The 14,372-nt window shown below is 43.4% G+C and overlaps 1 protein-coding gene across 1 annotated transcript in view; it reads left to right on the top strand.

Annotated features, from left to right (window-relative positions):
- Positions 1–14,372, top strand: part of frem2a (FRAS1 related extracellular matrix 2a) — a 62,720-nt gene that overhangs the window by 37,622 nt on the left and 10,726 nt on the right. Inside the window, exons 5-13 of the mRNA XM_085798517.1 lie at positions 2,144–2,269; positions 3,872–4,123; positions 9,218–9,367; positions 9,498–9,707; positions 11,149–11,346; positions 11,735–11,899; positions 12,034–12,216; positions 13,403–13,533; positions 14,012–14,170. Coding sequence (XP_085654643.1) covers positions 2,144–2,269; positions 3,872–4,123; positions 9,218–9,367; positions 9,498–9,707; positions 11,149–11,346; positions 11,735–11,899; positions 12,034–12,216; positions 13,403–13,533; positions 14,012–14,170 — 1,574 coding nt within the window. The remainder of the gene's footprint in view (positions 1–2,143; positions 2,270–3,871; positions 4,124–9,217; positions 9,368–9,497; positions 9,708–11,148; positions 11,347–11,734; positions 11,900–12,033; positions 12,217–13,402; positions 13,534–14,011; positions 14,171–14,372) is intronic.

Here is a 14,372-nt window from a genome sequence, read left to right as displayed (position 1 = left end):
GTGTTTGCCTATGTTACACCCGCTGTTACAGTTCTGCTGCAATAACAAACTTTGTTTAATTACAGGCTGTGATGGCCTGGCCTTCCCCCGCCAAAACTTTATCACTTTCTGTCATATATAATTCATGCGCAACGCTGACTCAAGATGAAGGTGGTAGCCTGCTGTTAGACTGTTTGCTGCAAGCAGCAGTAGCATCTTGCCACAGCCAGTGATATCTTTCTTGCTTCCTCAATAGCCACTATATATCACCAGAGCTGTTACCCCACTGCATTTTGCATCAAGGTCATTCCACTAAATGATGAAGAACCGCTCTCTCTCTCCCGCTTTTCTCTGCTGCGATGTTTTCAGTCGAAGAACCACAAAGGCAGCTGCAGTCGCATCTCGTGTAATTATAGGAGCTTTGTCTCAGTTAAGATGTCAAGTCTGTTGACTAACACCAGGGAGGGAGAGCATCTTGCGACGTCGCGCCGCCGTATCGAACTGTGACTCGTGGGTGTTTTGCTGCCTTTTAGTCGCATAGCGCGCACAACAAGGCTCATTTGCTTTGCATGTACAGTCACATCTTAGGTAATTAGCTGATGGGCATAACCAGCGCTGTAAGCTGTTAATGAGTACAAATGTGGAACCATATCACAACAACCAAACAAACAGTAAAAACAAAACACCCCTGCATCCATAGAATATTCATGAAATGATCAATAATGGAGAAGTTCTATGCGTAGGAACATTTTTGTGTATGTTGTATTGTTTTATTTGGACAAGACAACAACAAGGTATGGTGCAAGTATCCTCTGGTTTAACACCATCTCTAAAAGCCTGTGTGTGTGTGTGTTTTTTCTCCCATTAATCTTTTAAAATGACTGTGTGTTTTCCTCCAGGAGGTGAAGTTGACCCACTTGACTTAGAAAAAAAAAAATTGTGGGTGAACTTGGAGGCACTAGAAGAACAAGGTGTGAGGTGGTGGTGATAGAACTGTGAGGGGAGGAGGTGTGTATGTGTGTATGTGTGTGGAATAGGTAAGCAGCGGACCCTAATCCCTTTGCTATGAGCCCTGAACCCCCCAGGGAGCGGCAAATTGTGGGCACCGGCAGAAAGGAGAAATGGAGGAGAGGGGAGAAAATTGAGAGGAGAGAGGACGATTTAGGGAGTTACCATAAAAGAAGAGAAATGTTTGCCCCCCCCTGTGGTGTGTAAGATTGTTTTATGTTGATGACTTCATCCCACAGAATCATCTCAAGGTGTTGATCTCTTTCTCTCAAATGTCCAAATCTGTTTTTGGTGGGATTTTTGTGTGTGTGTGGTTTCATTTCATGCTGTAGCTTTTGCCTTTTAGTTTTTGTTGCACAAGGAATCCACAAGTGTCTTGCAGCTCCCATCACTCGCTCGCTCATTCATTCTCTTGCAAACAGAGACAGGGGCGAGTGGTAGGGGAGAGACAAGGGAAGGGGGGAAAACGAACTCACAAGAAGATCTGGGACGAGCCGGAGCTCAGTCCACTCTATGTTTTTATTGGTCCCCGTGCGTCCGTGGAAAATAGCTCCAACATTTATTGTTTCTATAATGCCAGTAAGTTCTTCGCTTTGATAGATGGTGCTTTCACCGGCCCTAAGTCTCTCTCTCAATCACAAACTCCTCTCAAAGATGGAGAGAGAGGCGGCGGCGGCGAAGGAGGGAAAGAAAATGAGAGAGAGAGGGAGAGAGACGGCTGGGCTGACCCCCGCGTGAACAGAGCAGTCGATGTGTGAAACTCCCGGCTGGTTGGTTGCTGTGGGATGAACTTGGAGGCTTGCATGTGTAATTGTCTGCGACACACTGGGGTAGTAAGAAAAAAAAGAAAAAAACTTCTGCAGGGGTCTCTTTGAAGAGCACCTCTGGCTGCATCAAACTGAAAACTGTGATGGAGAGTTATTTTTGAATATGAATAAGCACGCTGCAGGTCCACCACTTCAATAGATCTGAATAGAAAAAAAACAAAAAAAAACCATCGGCTGCAGCTCACTAATGCAGAGCCAGAACAAAGGCCTGTATCTGCCTAATGTACTGTGGATTTTTCGCAGATTGTTATACATATCATTACCCTTTTCCGTGTTTTTTTTTTTTCCTCTGACGCCCCGCATTTGTTCTCCTCTCTCCCCAAAAACAGAGTCGACCGTGTTCTTCCCTGAACAGATCCACTCAGTGGAGGAAGATATCGGCGAGCTGTTCATCCCAGTGCACCGCAGTGGAGACATCAGCCAGGAGCTCATGGTGGTCTGCTACACACAGCAGGGTATGGCCTGGCCCTTTTTCACCTCATCTAACCAGTTTATCCTCAGCGCACTCTGCCTTCCCCCGCCTCAGTGGTCAAACTATTAAAAAAATAGTTCAAGTTGTTATTTAAAGGCTCAATGCATACATTTCAACCACATATTCACACCTAAATAACTGAAAATTGAATATAATTGAAAACATCATCCAGTTTTACTGCTATGTTGTCAAAAATTACTGACTGAGGCACATCATAACTCAGAGTTAATTGTTTTTTATGGGTCCTGCATTTAATAAACCTGTTAATTAATTTGAGAATGACAGCAAGTTGCAGCTTCTTCTCTGACTGTCCTGGTGAGTTAACCTTTCCTTGACATTTGTGAATAGGCAGTTTAATGCTGGTATACCTATTATTAAAGGCGCTATTTGTAGGTTTTCTGGGAGAGAGTGGTGGCGGTTGTTGCCGAACAAAAAGCTTTAGGCAACATTGTGTTTACAAGATAAGAGGTTATAATACGTCCTCTGAGCAGCAGGCTTGTGCTGCCGTTGTTTTCCCCCCACCGGAGACAGCTCCTGGTGAGTAAATGAATGAAATTCGATGCTGGGCTCCCAACGTTTTTTTTTGCAGGCTGGTAAGTAAACAGCTAATGCCGTCTACGTAGCATTGGCTAAACTTACAAATAGTATTAATGTGTATGGTGGAGAGCTTTTTAAAAACACAGCAGGGCACTGGAAGAGAAGCTTTTCATGCTACGCTAGTGTTTTTCTAAATATGAAAAATAGCAGATTAATCTCAGTTGTTTCATGATTAGCTGTGTCCTTTTAAGTTTGACGGTGGTTAATTCAGATCAAGGACGAGCCTCCGCGCAGAACTCCACAACAGCTCGGCTCTCTTTGTTCTAATTCAAATGACTCTTGGTAGCATATTTGCAGCAGGTTAGTAAGACAATGGGTGAGAAATAGCAGATTCCAGCCCCGTATGTTCACCTCCTGCCTTTAAATCCCATGGAATAAATTTAGACAACACGTGAAGTGATAATGCATTCGCTGATTAGGCTAATGAAGCTGCTGTTGTTAAATGTCACAAGTGGCTACAACACAGGTTTCACTGTGGGGGTGGTCTACTCCCATTGTGTTCTGATATTAAAACAGATAAACCGACTGAACTGATGGGCTCGTTGTAATTAAAGGTCAAGCTTTCACATGCTATTACTGCTACTGGAACTGGGTCTGAATTATACTGAACTGCATGCGGGGAAGAAAGGCGCTGCATTGCCTTACTGATGAAGATGTTTTTTTTTTGTGTGTGTTCAGCCCCCTCAATTTTTTTTTCAAATCAATCCCTCATCCCACTTTTCACATCAAATTTGATTAAATATGAGTAAGTATATGAAAATGAAATGCAATGGATCTATCATAAAACCCATGCCTGAAGCTGATCACTCAGTTTCCCTAAAATAAGATATGCTGTTTGAAAAGCTGAGTGCTCATGTTTTCTGATGTCTCTTCCAAAATGCATTATGTTTTAATTATATCATTTCAATCATTTAGATGTTTTAAATGGTGGACATCTTTTCATTTCCCCTCTCTCTAAACTCTTGCTCTCACCTCTATCCATCTGAAGGAACGGCCTCAGGAACCATCCCCACCACCGTCCTGTCCTACTCCGACTACATCTCCCGTCCGGAGGAGCACGGCAGCATCGTTCGCTTCGACAAAGGTGAGAGGGAGAAGCAGTGTCGCGTGGTGATCATCGACGACTCCCTGTACGAGGGAGACGAGAGCTTCAACGTCACGCTGTCGCTTCCTGTCGGGGGCCGTCTAGGAATGCACTACCCCACCGCCAGAGTCAACATCTTGGAGGATATGGACGACGGTAAGGCCTGATGATTTCTGATGTTTTATAGATGCAGCATATGTCTGTCAATCCGTAGGTAATTAGTTGCTTTTTTTTCCTGTGAAAGTTTGATTAACTTTATAGAGAAAATCAAGCTCTGGTTAAACTTTCCCTTGAATGTGATGCACTCAAATCACACGCATGAGAGGTCATAGTGAACTTTGCGAAAGGCAGTTTGCCTCCAAAGAGAAGCTGAGGAGATTTAATTAATTTCTGCTCGGTGTGTGTGTATGGACTTAAGGTTAAAAAATAAATAAATAAATAAAATAAAACATGCATAAATGCCAGCACACATTTACATGTAAACACAGTTTGTGGGAGTGAGTTTGCTGCTGCATTTAGAAGTTTGTCAGAAGAGCTTTAGTTCTCTTAATTAAAGTTGTTTACGAAGCTGCTGGGTGCTGAGACATGTAGGATAAGAGCACCCTGACACGGACCCTGCACCCCATAGGAGACGGATGGAATAAAACTCCATCACACTGTCATCCACTCAGCTTTTAATTACAGTGGAGAGTCACACAGGAGTCCAGTGGGACTACATTATCACATGTCCGCTGTCTTCTTTCATCATGTTGTGGCATTATACGGACAAAGCAGATTACATCTTCTGAAAGGCAGAGAAATGTCTGAGATTTATCTCGGGAGAGTCGGGCCTGCTGGGAAATACCTACTCCAATCTACAGGCTTTCTCCACCATCCCGCTATTCTGCATTGATTTACTTTATAGACTTGAAGAGATTGAATGTCTCTGCTCAAGGTTTTTTGTTAAATGCCATGCCGTAGATTGTTACAGTAAAAGTCATACTTTGTTCCTCCTAGAGATGAATGATGAAGGGAGCGCTGGTGTAATAAATTTGGGACAAATACCAGGCCATGTAACAAAGGGGTTGAATTTACATCAAAGCCAAATAACTACGTAGTGTGAAGGAGGCCTGTTCCTGTTCTTGTTCGTGCTCACGCTGCGGCTGTTAGAGGCTTATGGGCTCCTCTATCGATCTGGCTTCCAACTGACAAATGCAAACTGTACAAATTGCCCCAGTTTCCTCCTGTTAGTCAAGTACAAGTAACACTAAACGCACCACAGCACCAGCTAATATGTTAAGATGAGTTGTGAGGAGGATGCATCAACAAATAAATAAGAAAGTCTAATTGACCTACATTTAGTCCAACTAAGATTAAATGGCTTGTTTTCACTGGCTACAACGTATAAATTCTAAGGTGCCCTGAATTTATTTGTTTGTCCTTTTTGCTCATGTGTTCTCTTACCTTGTTAGATAGCTGCAGACCTTGTTATTGCTCATAGTCTGAGGCCGGAAATGAGCGTCTACATTTAGCTGCAATCTTAAATAACTACAGAAGAAAGAAAAATAAACTTTTTCTCAAATAATCTGAGGCAGAATGAGGAGAGGAGTTTTGATTCAGTTGGACGTAGCGGTGAAAACGCTGTCTGATCAAGGCGGAAATAAACAACGTACTGTATCACGTAAGACAACTTACAGTTAACTATAGTTTCCTCTGCCTGAAAACACTTTTATTTGTTGATGACTGTTTTCCGATGTTTGGTAGCTCTTTTATTGTTGGGATCAGAAAGAGCGGTGACAGAGAGGACCTGTCACGCTGCTGCCAGGCTATAGACTACAGGGATAAATAAAACAATGAGCGACTCAGAACTGAGAGCTCATTTAGGGATACAAACAATTGCGCCAAATTGAATATGTGTGTGCAGAGGCATCAGGGGGCTAGTTAACAAGAAAGCATGACACACTGTCTGATTGTTAGTAAATTGTCAGAAGACTTCAGTCGTGGTGCTGAGTTCAAAGGAATGGAAATGTGTTTGTGAAAGCCCAACTCCACTGAGAGATGATGTGTCATTTTTAGCCTCCCAGAGGATAATACACCGTCTGCCAGTGCTCTAATACCTGCACCCAGGCAGTCAAAACCGCAGCCTCCCTCACTGCAGTTCAACCTCAAGTCGCCCAGGAAAAATAGTGAAACGAGAGTCACGGCGCTTTGTGTGTGTTTACTCGTGTGTGCAGGTGCATGTATGTTGGTTTTTTTTTTGTGTCTGTGTGTCCGCACGCACCAGACTTCAAGCTCTGCATGGAATGGAAGTGACTGCCGGTGCTCTCTTCAGCCCCATTTTTCCTTCCCCCAGGTCAAAGTCAAGTTCAGTCTGCTGTTCTCCTTCCATCCATTTCCCCCCACACGACTGACTACTCCTTTCCTCTCCCCTCTCCTACACATTCACTCTTTCCCCTCACTTTAGCTGTAAAAAAAAAAAAAAAAAAAAAGGCCCAGGGGTGTCTGCTAGATTTAGTACTTTATCAGATTAAACTCTACAGTACCTGTCTCCCTGTGTGCTGCGATCCGCATGGCTGCACACCCTGACTCAAAGTGAGTGTTGTCATCTCCTTGTACCCTGCCAAGGAGAGAGGACGCTCCGGCTCTCACAGTCGGCTGCAATATTGCCACAGCACAGTTTGTAGAATTGTTTATTAGCTCGGAGTATTTCCTGGAAATATTAGGGCAGGCTTACAGTTGATCACACTCCCGATGCAGCAGATTTACTCACCACTTTGTACGTTATGCCCTGGGTATAAATACAAACTGCTGTTATTTTCCACTTGCTGGAGGGAGATTGTATCATAGTTTGTCTCCCCTATTGTTATTGTCTAACACACATTCCTTTCTCGAACCAAGTCATTTTAATTACAAATTTCTACTGTTTTACATACATGCCATCTTGCACCACATGTCCGCAATTAGCATATAAGCAGCGAGTCTCTTCTCTCACAGTTCTTTCCTGCATTAATTTTGCCTCCTGTTGAAAAAAAATAGAAAAGTGAGTTTTAAAATGAAAAAAAAAAAAATAGGAACAATCAACATTATTATTATGTCAGTTTTTCAAAGCCCTGAGTAGAAACAACTATTCGCTGTGTGACAAGAAGCAAATATTAGAGAAAATTCTGCAGACATGAACATAAATAATGTTTTTTATATGAATTTTCTCGCATCTTAGATTTATGGCTTTCAACCTCACATACTGATGAGAAGAGTATAAAAAATAAAAGCACCTCAGCTTCCTGTTCAGTATTTCCAGACAGGTCTTATATGTGGGCTCACTCCAAAAAAAAGCGGGGCCCTTCTTAAGAGGACAGCTGAGAATGTCTTATAAATGGTGTTTAAAGGTGCAGTGACACACAAATGGCTACAGACAACCGCACACAGTAATTATCACAATTTGGCTTTACACCTTCCCCAGCCCTCACACACACTTCACAGTGCTAAACCACCGGCTTTGCCCCCTGAGGGAAGAGAGGATGCGGTTCTCACTCATCACTCATCACTCAGCTCGTTCTCATGGTGTCAAGAATTTGTCGTTCCAGGCGCAGACGTGTGTACATTAGCACATGAGCAGACGTTTCCTCTCTGAGCATTAAAAGAAACATGTTTGTGATGTTATTATTATTATTATTGAAGCACATCTCGGTAATAATCAGTAGAAGTATTAAAAAGGAAACAGTTGCCAGTCTTCACATTGTTTACCTGTGCATCTGGTCAGATGTTTTTAACCCACCCCCACAATCTGTAATCCTCTTTTTACTACTGCCACTGTGCAAATAAAGTCTATTTGCATTACAAACCAGCGCTACTGCGAGGTGAGGCTGACTGTGTGGGAGGAAAAAGGTAAGAGAAAGAAAGACAGATGCACTGAGGAAACAAGTCTTTAGATGGAGAGGCTGCCATTGATGTAAGATGCTCACTCGATATTGTTCAAGTTTAGAGTCAAAATGTAACTGCAGTAATTTTCCTCAGTCCTGGCACTATGAAGACTGTGCTTAGCTTTTCTTATCTGGCCCAGTTAAAGTATATAAATAAGATATGAAATTTAATATATCAGTGAAGTAGTATTCAGAAAAAAAAACTACCTCTCCACTGCTGAAGTGTTTGATCATGACACCAAAAAATGATAATAACGCAGGGCTATTTTTGGATTATATGCCAGAATATAAGAAAGCAACTGAATGAAGGAGGAATAGAGAGAGAGAGAGAGAGAGAGAGAGAGAGAGAGAGAGAGAGAGAGAGAGAGAGAGAGAGTGGCATCTTAAAATGGAGACAGAGGTACTTTTATTCTGTCAGTTTTATGGACTTGACAGGGATGGGGGGAGGTGTGTGTGTGTGTGTGTGTGTGTGTGTGTGTGTGTGTGTGTGTGTGTGTGTAGATGTGTGGATGTGTGGATGTGTTTGCGGAGGGGGGGCTTGGGTTGCCAGAGATGAAGCTGTCAAATACACATTGGATGCTTCCACTTTGCTGCCTCAGGAAACAATGCCAGTTCAAACAAGCCTTTGAGCAGTCTAGGGGGCCGCTTTCTCTCTGTCTCTCTCTCTCACACACACACATACATATTGTTATCCAGTGCTAACTCCATCTTTTTTTTTCCTGTGGAAAATACTCAGTGGTTTCTGTGAGAACAACTAACAAAGAATGATAACTACGAGGTCGGACGAAAGGTCAGGAAAGGTTAAGAGGTCGCGCTTCCCTGTGGATTTACCTCCGACTAATGGGCCGTCGCTGTTTGACCTCTGTGTCCGGCCGCTGGCCCTTACAAATGAATCATGTCAGAGTGCGGGTGGGTGCTGACAGGTCTAATGTTACCACAGGTGCATGCATAAGAAGGGAAGACAAGCACCATTAACACTGAGGAAAAGGTAAAACGAGGTAAAGTAATACAGGTGAGTCATGTGAAGTGGAGGACCAGTTAAAAGGTGTTGATATTTCAAAGCAACATGAGACGACTAACAGATCACCTGTGCACAGATATGCAGTGATCAAAGGAGGCTTTAATCTGTATGTAAGTATTTTATATGTCAGACAGTCTGGAAGTTTGTGGCAGGAAGCCGAACACAGCAAAACTGCATCAACAAACAAAACAAAACTGGGCAGGATCATGAGTTGGAGCATCAAGGGAAACGATGAACCCATTGTGCAGAATAAACAAGATTATGGAGGAATTACAAAGTGCTGCCAATGTATTTATTTCCCTTTCTTTTTTTGCTTTCTGTGCTTCCCAGCTCCAGTCTTTTACTTTGGAGAGCTGGAGTATCATGTGGATGAGAGCGATGGATATGTGGAGGTCAAAGTGTGGAGGACGGGAACCGATCTGTCCAAGACCGGCACCGTCATCGTCCGCTCTCGCAAGGCTGAGCCGGTCTCCGCAGAGGGTGAGATCAAACGGCCGAGCGAGTGCTGCTTGGGACTGATTAGAAATGATTGAATTTACACATTAAACCATCTCTGTTCAGCTTCTCCTCATTCTTCTGACATCACACTCTCTGTCCCTCCCTCCTCCAGCTGGTATGGACTACGTGGGCATCAGTCGTAACCTGGACTTCGCCCCGGGGGTCAGCATGCAGACGTTCAAGGTCACCATCCTGGATGACCTGGGACAGCCGGAGCTGGAGGGGACTGAGCACTTTGAGCTTGTCCTGCGTATGCCAGTGCAGGGCATCCTGGGAGATCCTGACAAGGCTACAGTCTTCATCAACGACTCAGTGTCTGACTGTAAGTGGTTTGACATTCTGGCGCCATGGCTACAGGGAGGGCAGTGTTGGTATGGACAGCTGCTACATTTGGACATTTAGATAATGACCCCCCCAGTATTTGGCGATCTCCTACCTTTTCCACTGGAGGAAGCATGCCATGAAATTTAGTGATGGGACCCATGATGCCCAGAACTAATGCCACCATTAGCCTTTAATATCAGTAGATATGATGATTAGACTTGTCATCCAGCACCACTGTTAGATCAGTTCATTATTCAGTTTCCCATGAGCCTCGGCTTCAGTGCTAACTAGTAAATGTTAGCATGCTGCCAGCATTAAAGATGTTTGCTAGCATTAAGCTCAAAGGACTGACGGGCCTCCCAGCATCTAGAGCCTAGCATTACTGTAGATTCTGAATATTTTTTGTCCCAGATGTGCTATATCAATAAAGTATTTTGTTTCTATTGAAAGTAGCAGCCCCAGTGGTTGAAAACCAGTGATGGGAATAACGGCGCTACTTTTTTCAGTTACAAGTAATCAAAAAAGTTACTACTTCCCCCATTATAGCTAACGCTGTTACCGTTACTGACAATGAAATGTGCATGTTATGTTATGTATGTTATGTGCACATATTTTTTAGTCCATCAACTAGTCGGAAAAAAAAGACGTTTATCTGGAACTAACCAACTCACTCAGTATTCCTCCGCACAGACAGGCTCCACAACAGTGACGGAGGTTAGGGTGTTTGGGTGGCCAGTCCAAGTAATTTGACATATTTGAGCATTTTATAAAAAAGTGACACAATAGTTACTTTTGCTGGTAATTGGTTACTTTAATGGTGTCATTTTTGGGGAAATTAACTGGTAACCTAGCCTGACAAGCCAGACTATATCATTAACATGTATAGTCTGGAAACGACCGATAGACCTCGGCTCAATCCAGGGGGCGGGATGAAGGCTGTCTTTCAAACTGCCTCTGCACACAATAGGGTAGCGCTACGACCAATAAGAGCAAATATATTTGCTGCCGCTAGGGTGCAGCTAGATTTCTAGGCTACTGGTAACCATAACTGATTACTTTTTAAAAGTAATCAGTAACGGGGCGGCGTTTAGCTCACTTGGTAGAGGTAACAGTCCTCCTGTATCTCTCTCCACTGTACTATCAATTAAAGGCAATAAAAAGCCCCCCCCCCCCCCAAAAAAAAGTAATCAGTAACACTGTTGAAAACTACACTAGAGGTGTAATGTCTGAGAATTTTTTCTCTCTAGCTCGGTGTTTCTGTCCATTCCTACTCAATTGAACTCAACAGTTGGCCTGTGTATTCCTTCCTGTTGTTGACAGTGTTATTGTATTTGCTTCATGAAATCAGTTCATCCAGTTAACCTCAGGCCAAACAGCATGGAGGACGTTATTACTGCCTTTGTCACTCATGATGATTGAGCTCTCCCGTTGATTGACAGTGCCAAAGGTCCAGTTCCGTGAGCCGGTGTACTCTGGAGAGGAGAGCGACGGTCAGATCGCTGTGACAGTCTATCGCAGCGGTGACATCAGACACAAATCCACTGTTCGCTGTTACACCCGTCAGGGCTCCGCTCAGGTTGCCTCCGACTTTGACGAACGGCCAAACACGGACGCATCTATCATCACTTTCTTACCAGGTACTTCAGTAATCACACAAGCACACCACGTTTTGTCTTTGTCTTCTTTTGTTTTATTTAAAAGTATCTTAACATGAAAGCTGACACCTTAATCTTAATCAAATAAACAGCTCAATCACAAATTTTCAGCTCTGTGTCACACATTTTTTGCAAGATCAACAGTGCCTTGCAGATATCACTAAGGTTTGCAAGTGTAACTGTTCCACACCTTCACTCACTGTGCTGTCGCTGTCAGTGCATTTATTTTAACGGTGGCTTCCAAAAAACTCTACAGTACCCGAGCAAATACAGAAGAAGAAGAAAAAAATGAATAATTGTCAAACTTATTCTATTCTTTCTTCCACTTTAAATTTTTTAACATGTCCTGTCATCTTGCTGTTCACCCCAGGCGAGGTGGAGAAGCCGTGCGTTCTGTCACTGGTTGATGACACGCTGTACGAAGAAGGAGAGGAGCTTCGGTTGGTCTTGGGCCTCCCGAAGAGCGACTCCCAGTTTGGAGCATCATTAGGAGCTCTGAATGAGACCCTGGTGAAAATCAAGGACACGGCCGACAGTAAGTGAACTGGAGGAGGGGAATGGTGGAGGAAGAAGTCAGAAATAAAACATATTTCTAATTTCTCGTATGTAACTGTTCAGTCATATATTTGCATTTAATTATATCTTTGTCTGTTTTTTTTTTTACTTCAGAACCCATCATCCGTTTCTTGGAAAACAAGTTTAGTGTTAGCGAACCAAAAGAGGCCGGCGCCGTGGCAACTGTGAGGGTCCCCGTGGTACGAGTGGGCGACACATCGAAGGTGTCGGTGGTCCGCGTTCACACCAAGGACGGCTCTGCTGTGTCAGGAGAGGACTACTACCCCGTGTCTCAAGGTAAACTCTCCACGCCGTCATCTGAAGGCTCCTCCACTTCACTCTGACATTTAAATGGAGTAATTGGGGAGAAACAGAGCAGACCTTTTCAAATCAATCTGCACTTTTAATTAGAATGCAACAGTAATGTGACCTTGACAAAAAACATCAGGCGCATTGGATCTTCACAAGAGTTTTCTAACTGACTCCAAAACTTTAAATCACCAGCATGGTTTGAATGAATAAAAGTAATTTGCACTGAAAACTTTTTCTTCCTACATATGATACAAATAATTCAGGAACCCACTCGTCGATGTATCACACTGCGGCTCCACTAGTGGCGAGACAGATCACCTTTGTTCTTACTGCTTGCAGATATCCTAATACATTCCCGCTATACATTTGTAGAAGCTAATATAGTTTTGACAAGTGTGAGACAAGGCTCCCTATAGGAATGTTAAGCTCATGAAAAGGGGCATATGGGAGGGGTTTATTGGGGCCAGGGTCATTGATTTCTAATTTCACTCCAAATGGTGGGAGATTATTTCTTCAATAGTCCAGTGGAAGGTCGTGTAATCTTTGATTGAATTTCAGTATTCTACATGCTTTGTCAGCAGGGTGAAATCTTTCTCTCTATCCCCTCGCCTTTTAGTGCAGTGAACCTTTTCTCCGCTTAATCAAGCCTTGAAATATTTATGTGAATTACATTGAGTCTATTCAAATCATACCTGCCTGGCCCCGCCGTTCAAATAGTGCAAATCTCCCAGCAGTTTTGAATCATTCAGCGTTGAATTTCTCATTTCGTGCAGTATTTTCTCAGCGCAGCACAGTTCTAATGTAAAGCTCTATTACTTTCCATGCAAGGAGATGGACCACCTTTGGCAGTATGCAAATAGAGACCTGCATGTGCTGCTTTTTAGCAAAGTGATATATTCCTCTCTAGCAATAAAACATGATTCGGGCTAAACTGGGGCCTTTCTTTTCTTCTTTTGTGGAAAAACTAAACTCAACAAAACTTTTCTCTGACATCATCTCAAAAAAAAAAGTTCACCACCAAAAAGTCTCCAATTTACCAGACACTTTATTACGATCTGTTCTTGCTTTTTGTACAATTAATGAGACACATTTCAAACTGCCTTTTTCTGGTGTGTGTGTGTGTGTGTGTGTGTGTGTGTGTGTGTGTGTGTGTGTGTGTGTGTGTGCTCAGACATTGAGTTTAAACAGGGGGATAAGGAACATGTGGTGGAGGTGGAGGTGCTGTTCGACGGCATCAGAGAGATGAGAGAAGCCTTCACTCTCCACCTGAAGCCTGATGAAAACATGGTGGCTGAAACTCAGGTCAGTTGTGCCTCATGCCTCACAACCATCACGCAGCACAAAAACCCCACACAGACAGTTATTGGATTCCAGCCTGATGAAAAAGTAAAGAGATAAAAAAAATATATCTTTTTATTATTTCCTGATTTGACCCAAATTTATCCAGGTCAGTCCCCCTGAGATCGGGGATCTCTTTTACACGAGTTTCCCAGCCCAGACAACAGCAGCACTTTACTGTAGTTGAAGCCGAAAGTGATGAAAACATTTCACGATAAATAATAGATTACTTAAGAGGAGGGGGAAAAAAAGTTCAGCAAGCAGAAGAAAAGAGTCTGACAGAGAAAAATGAGAGAAGCCAGGAACCAGCCACGACTATGAGACTGTAAACACATCGTGCTCTGTGGTTACTCCTGTCATCTCATTAATAGTGATTCACTGTGTCTGAGTGAGTAGTTCTCATTAGTCTGACCTCACCTTTTATTTATTTTTTTCCTAACAGGTAACTAAAGTGATAGTTTACATCGAGGAGACCAACAGCATGGCAGACGTCACCTTCCCCTCTCTGCCTCATGTGGTGTCTCTGCTCCATTACGACAACGTTGCCAGGACACCGGACAACCTCCACCCACCCGCCGGCTACCCCGTCATCTGTGTGACGGTAAGTCAGACTCTAGATTTCAACACGTCTTTTGAACTGATCTGGTGTCAGCTGTGCACTATAGTAGCAACACCGGGTAACTCTGCAGCCTGGTAGTCTTACTGTATAATGAGGAAGCCAGACCTAATGAGGACCCACATCCTCCGGGAGCGGAGGGGGCACGTTGTTATCCTCCAGGATCCATACTTTTCTTCAGGCCAAA

Source organism: Trachurus japonicus, chromosome 14 (genome assembly GCF_045865225.1).
Source record: "Trachurus japonicus isolate A0001 chromosome 14, Traja_1.0".
NCBI classification, from domain to species: Eukaryota; Metazoa; Chordata; class Actinopteri; order Carangiformes; family Carangidae; genus Trachurus; species Trachurus japonicus.
The sequence above is the reverse complement of the archived record's forward strand: the minus strand, read 5'-3'. Positions and strand labels throughout refer to the sequence as shown.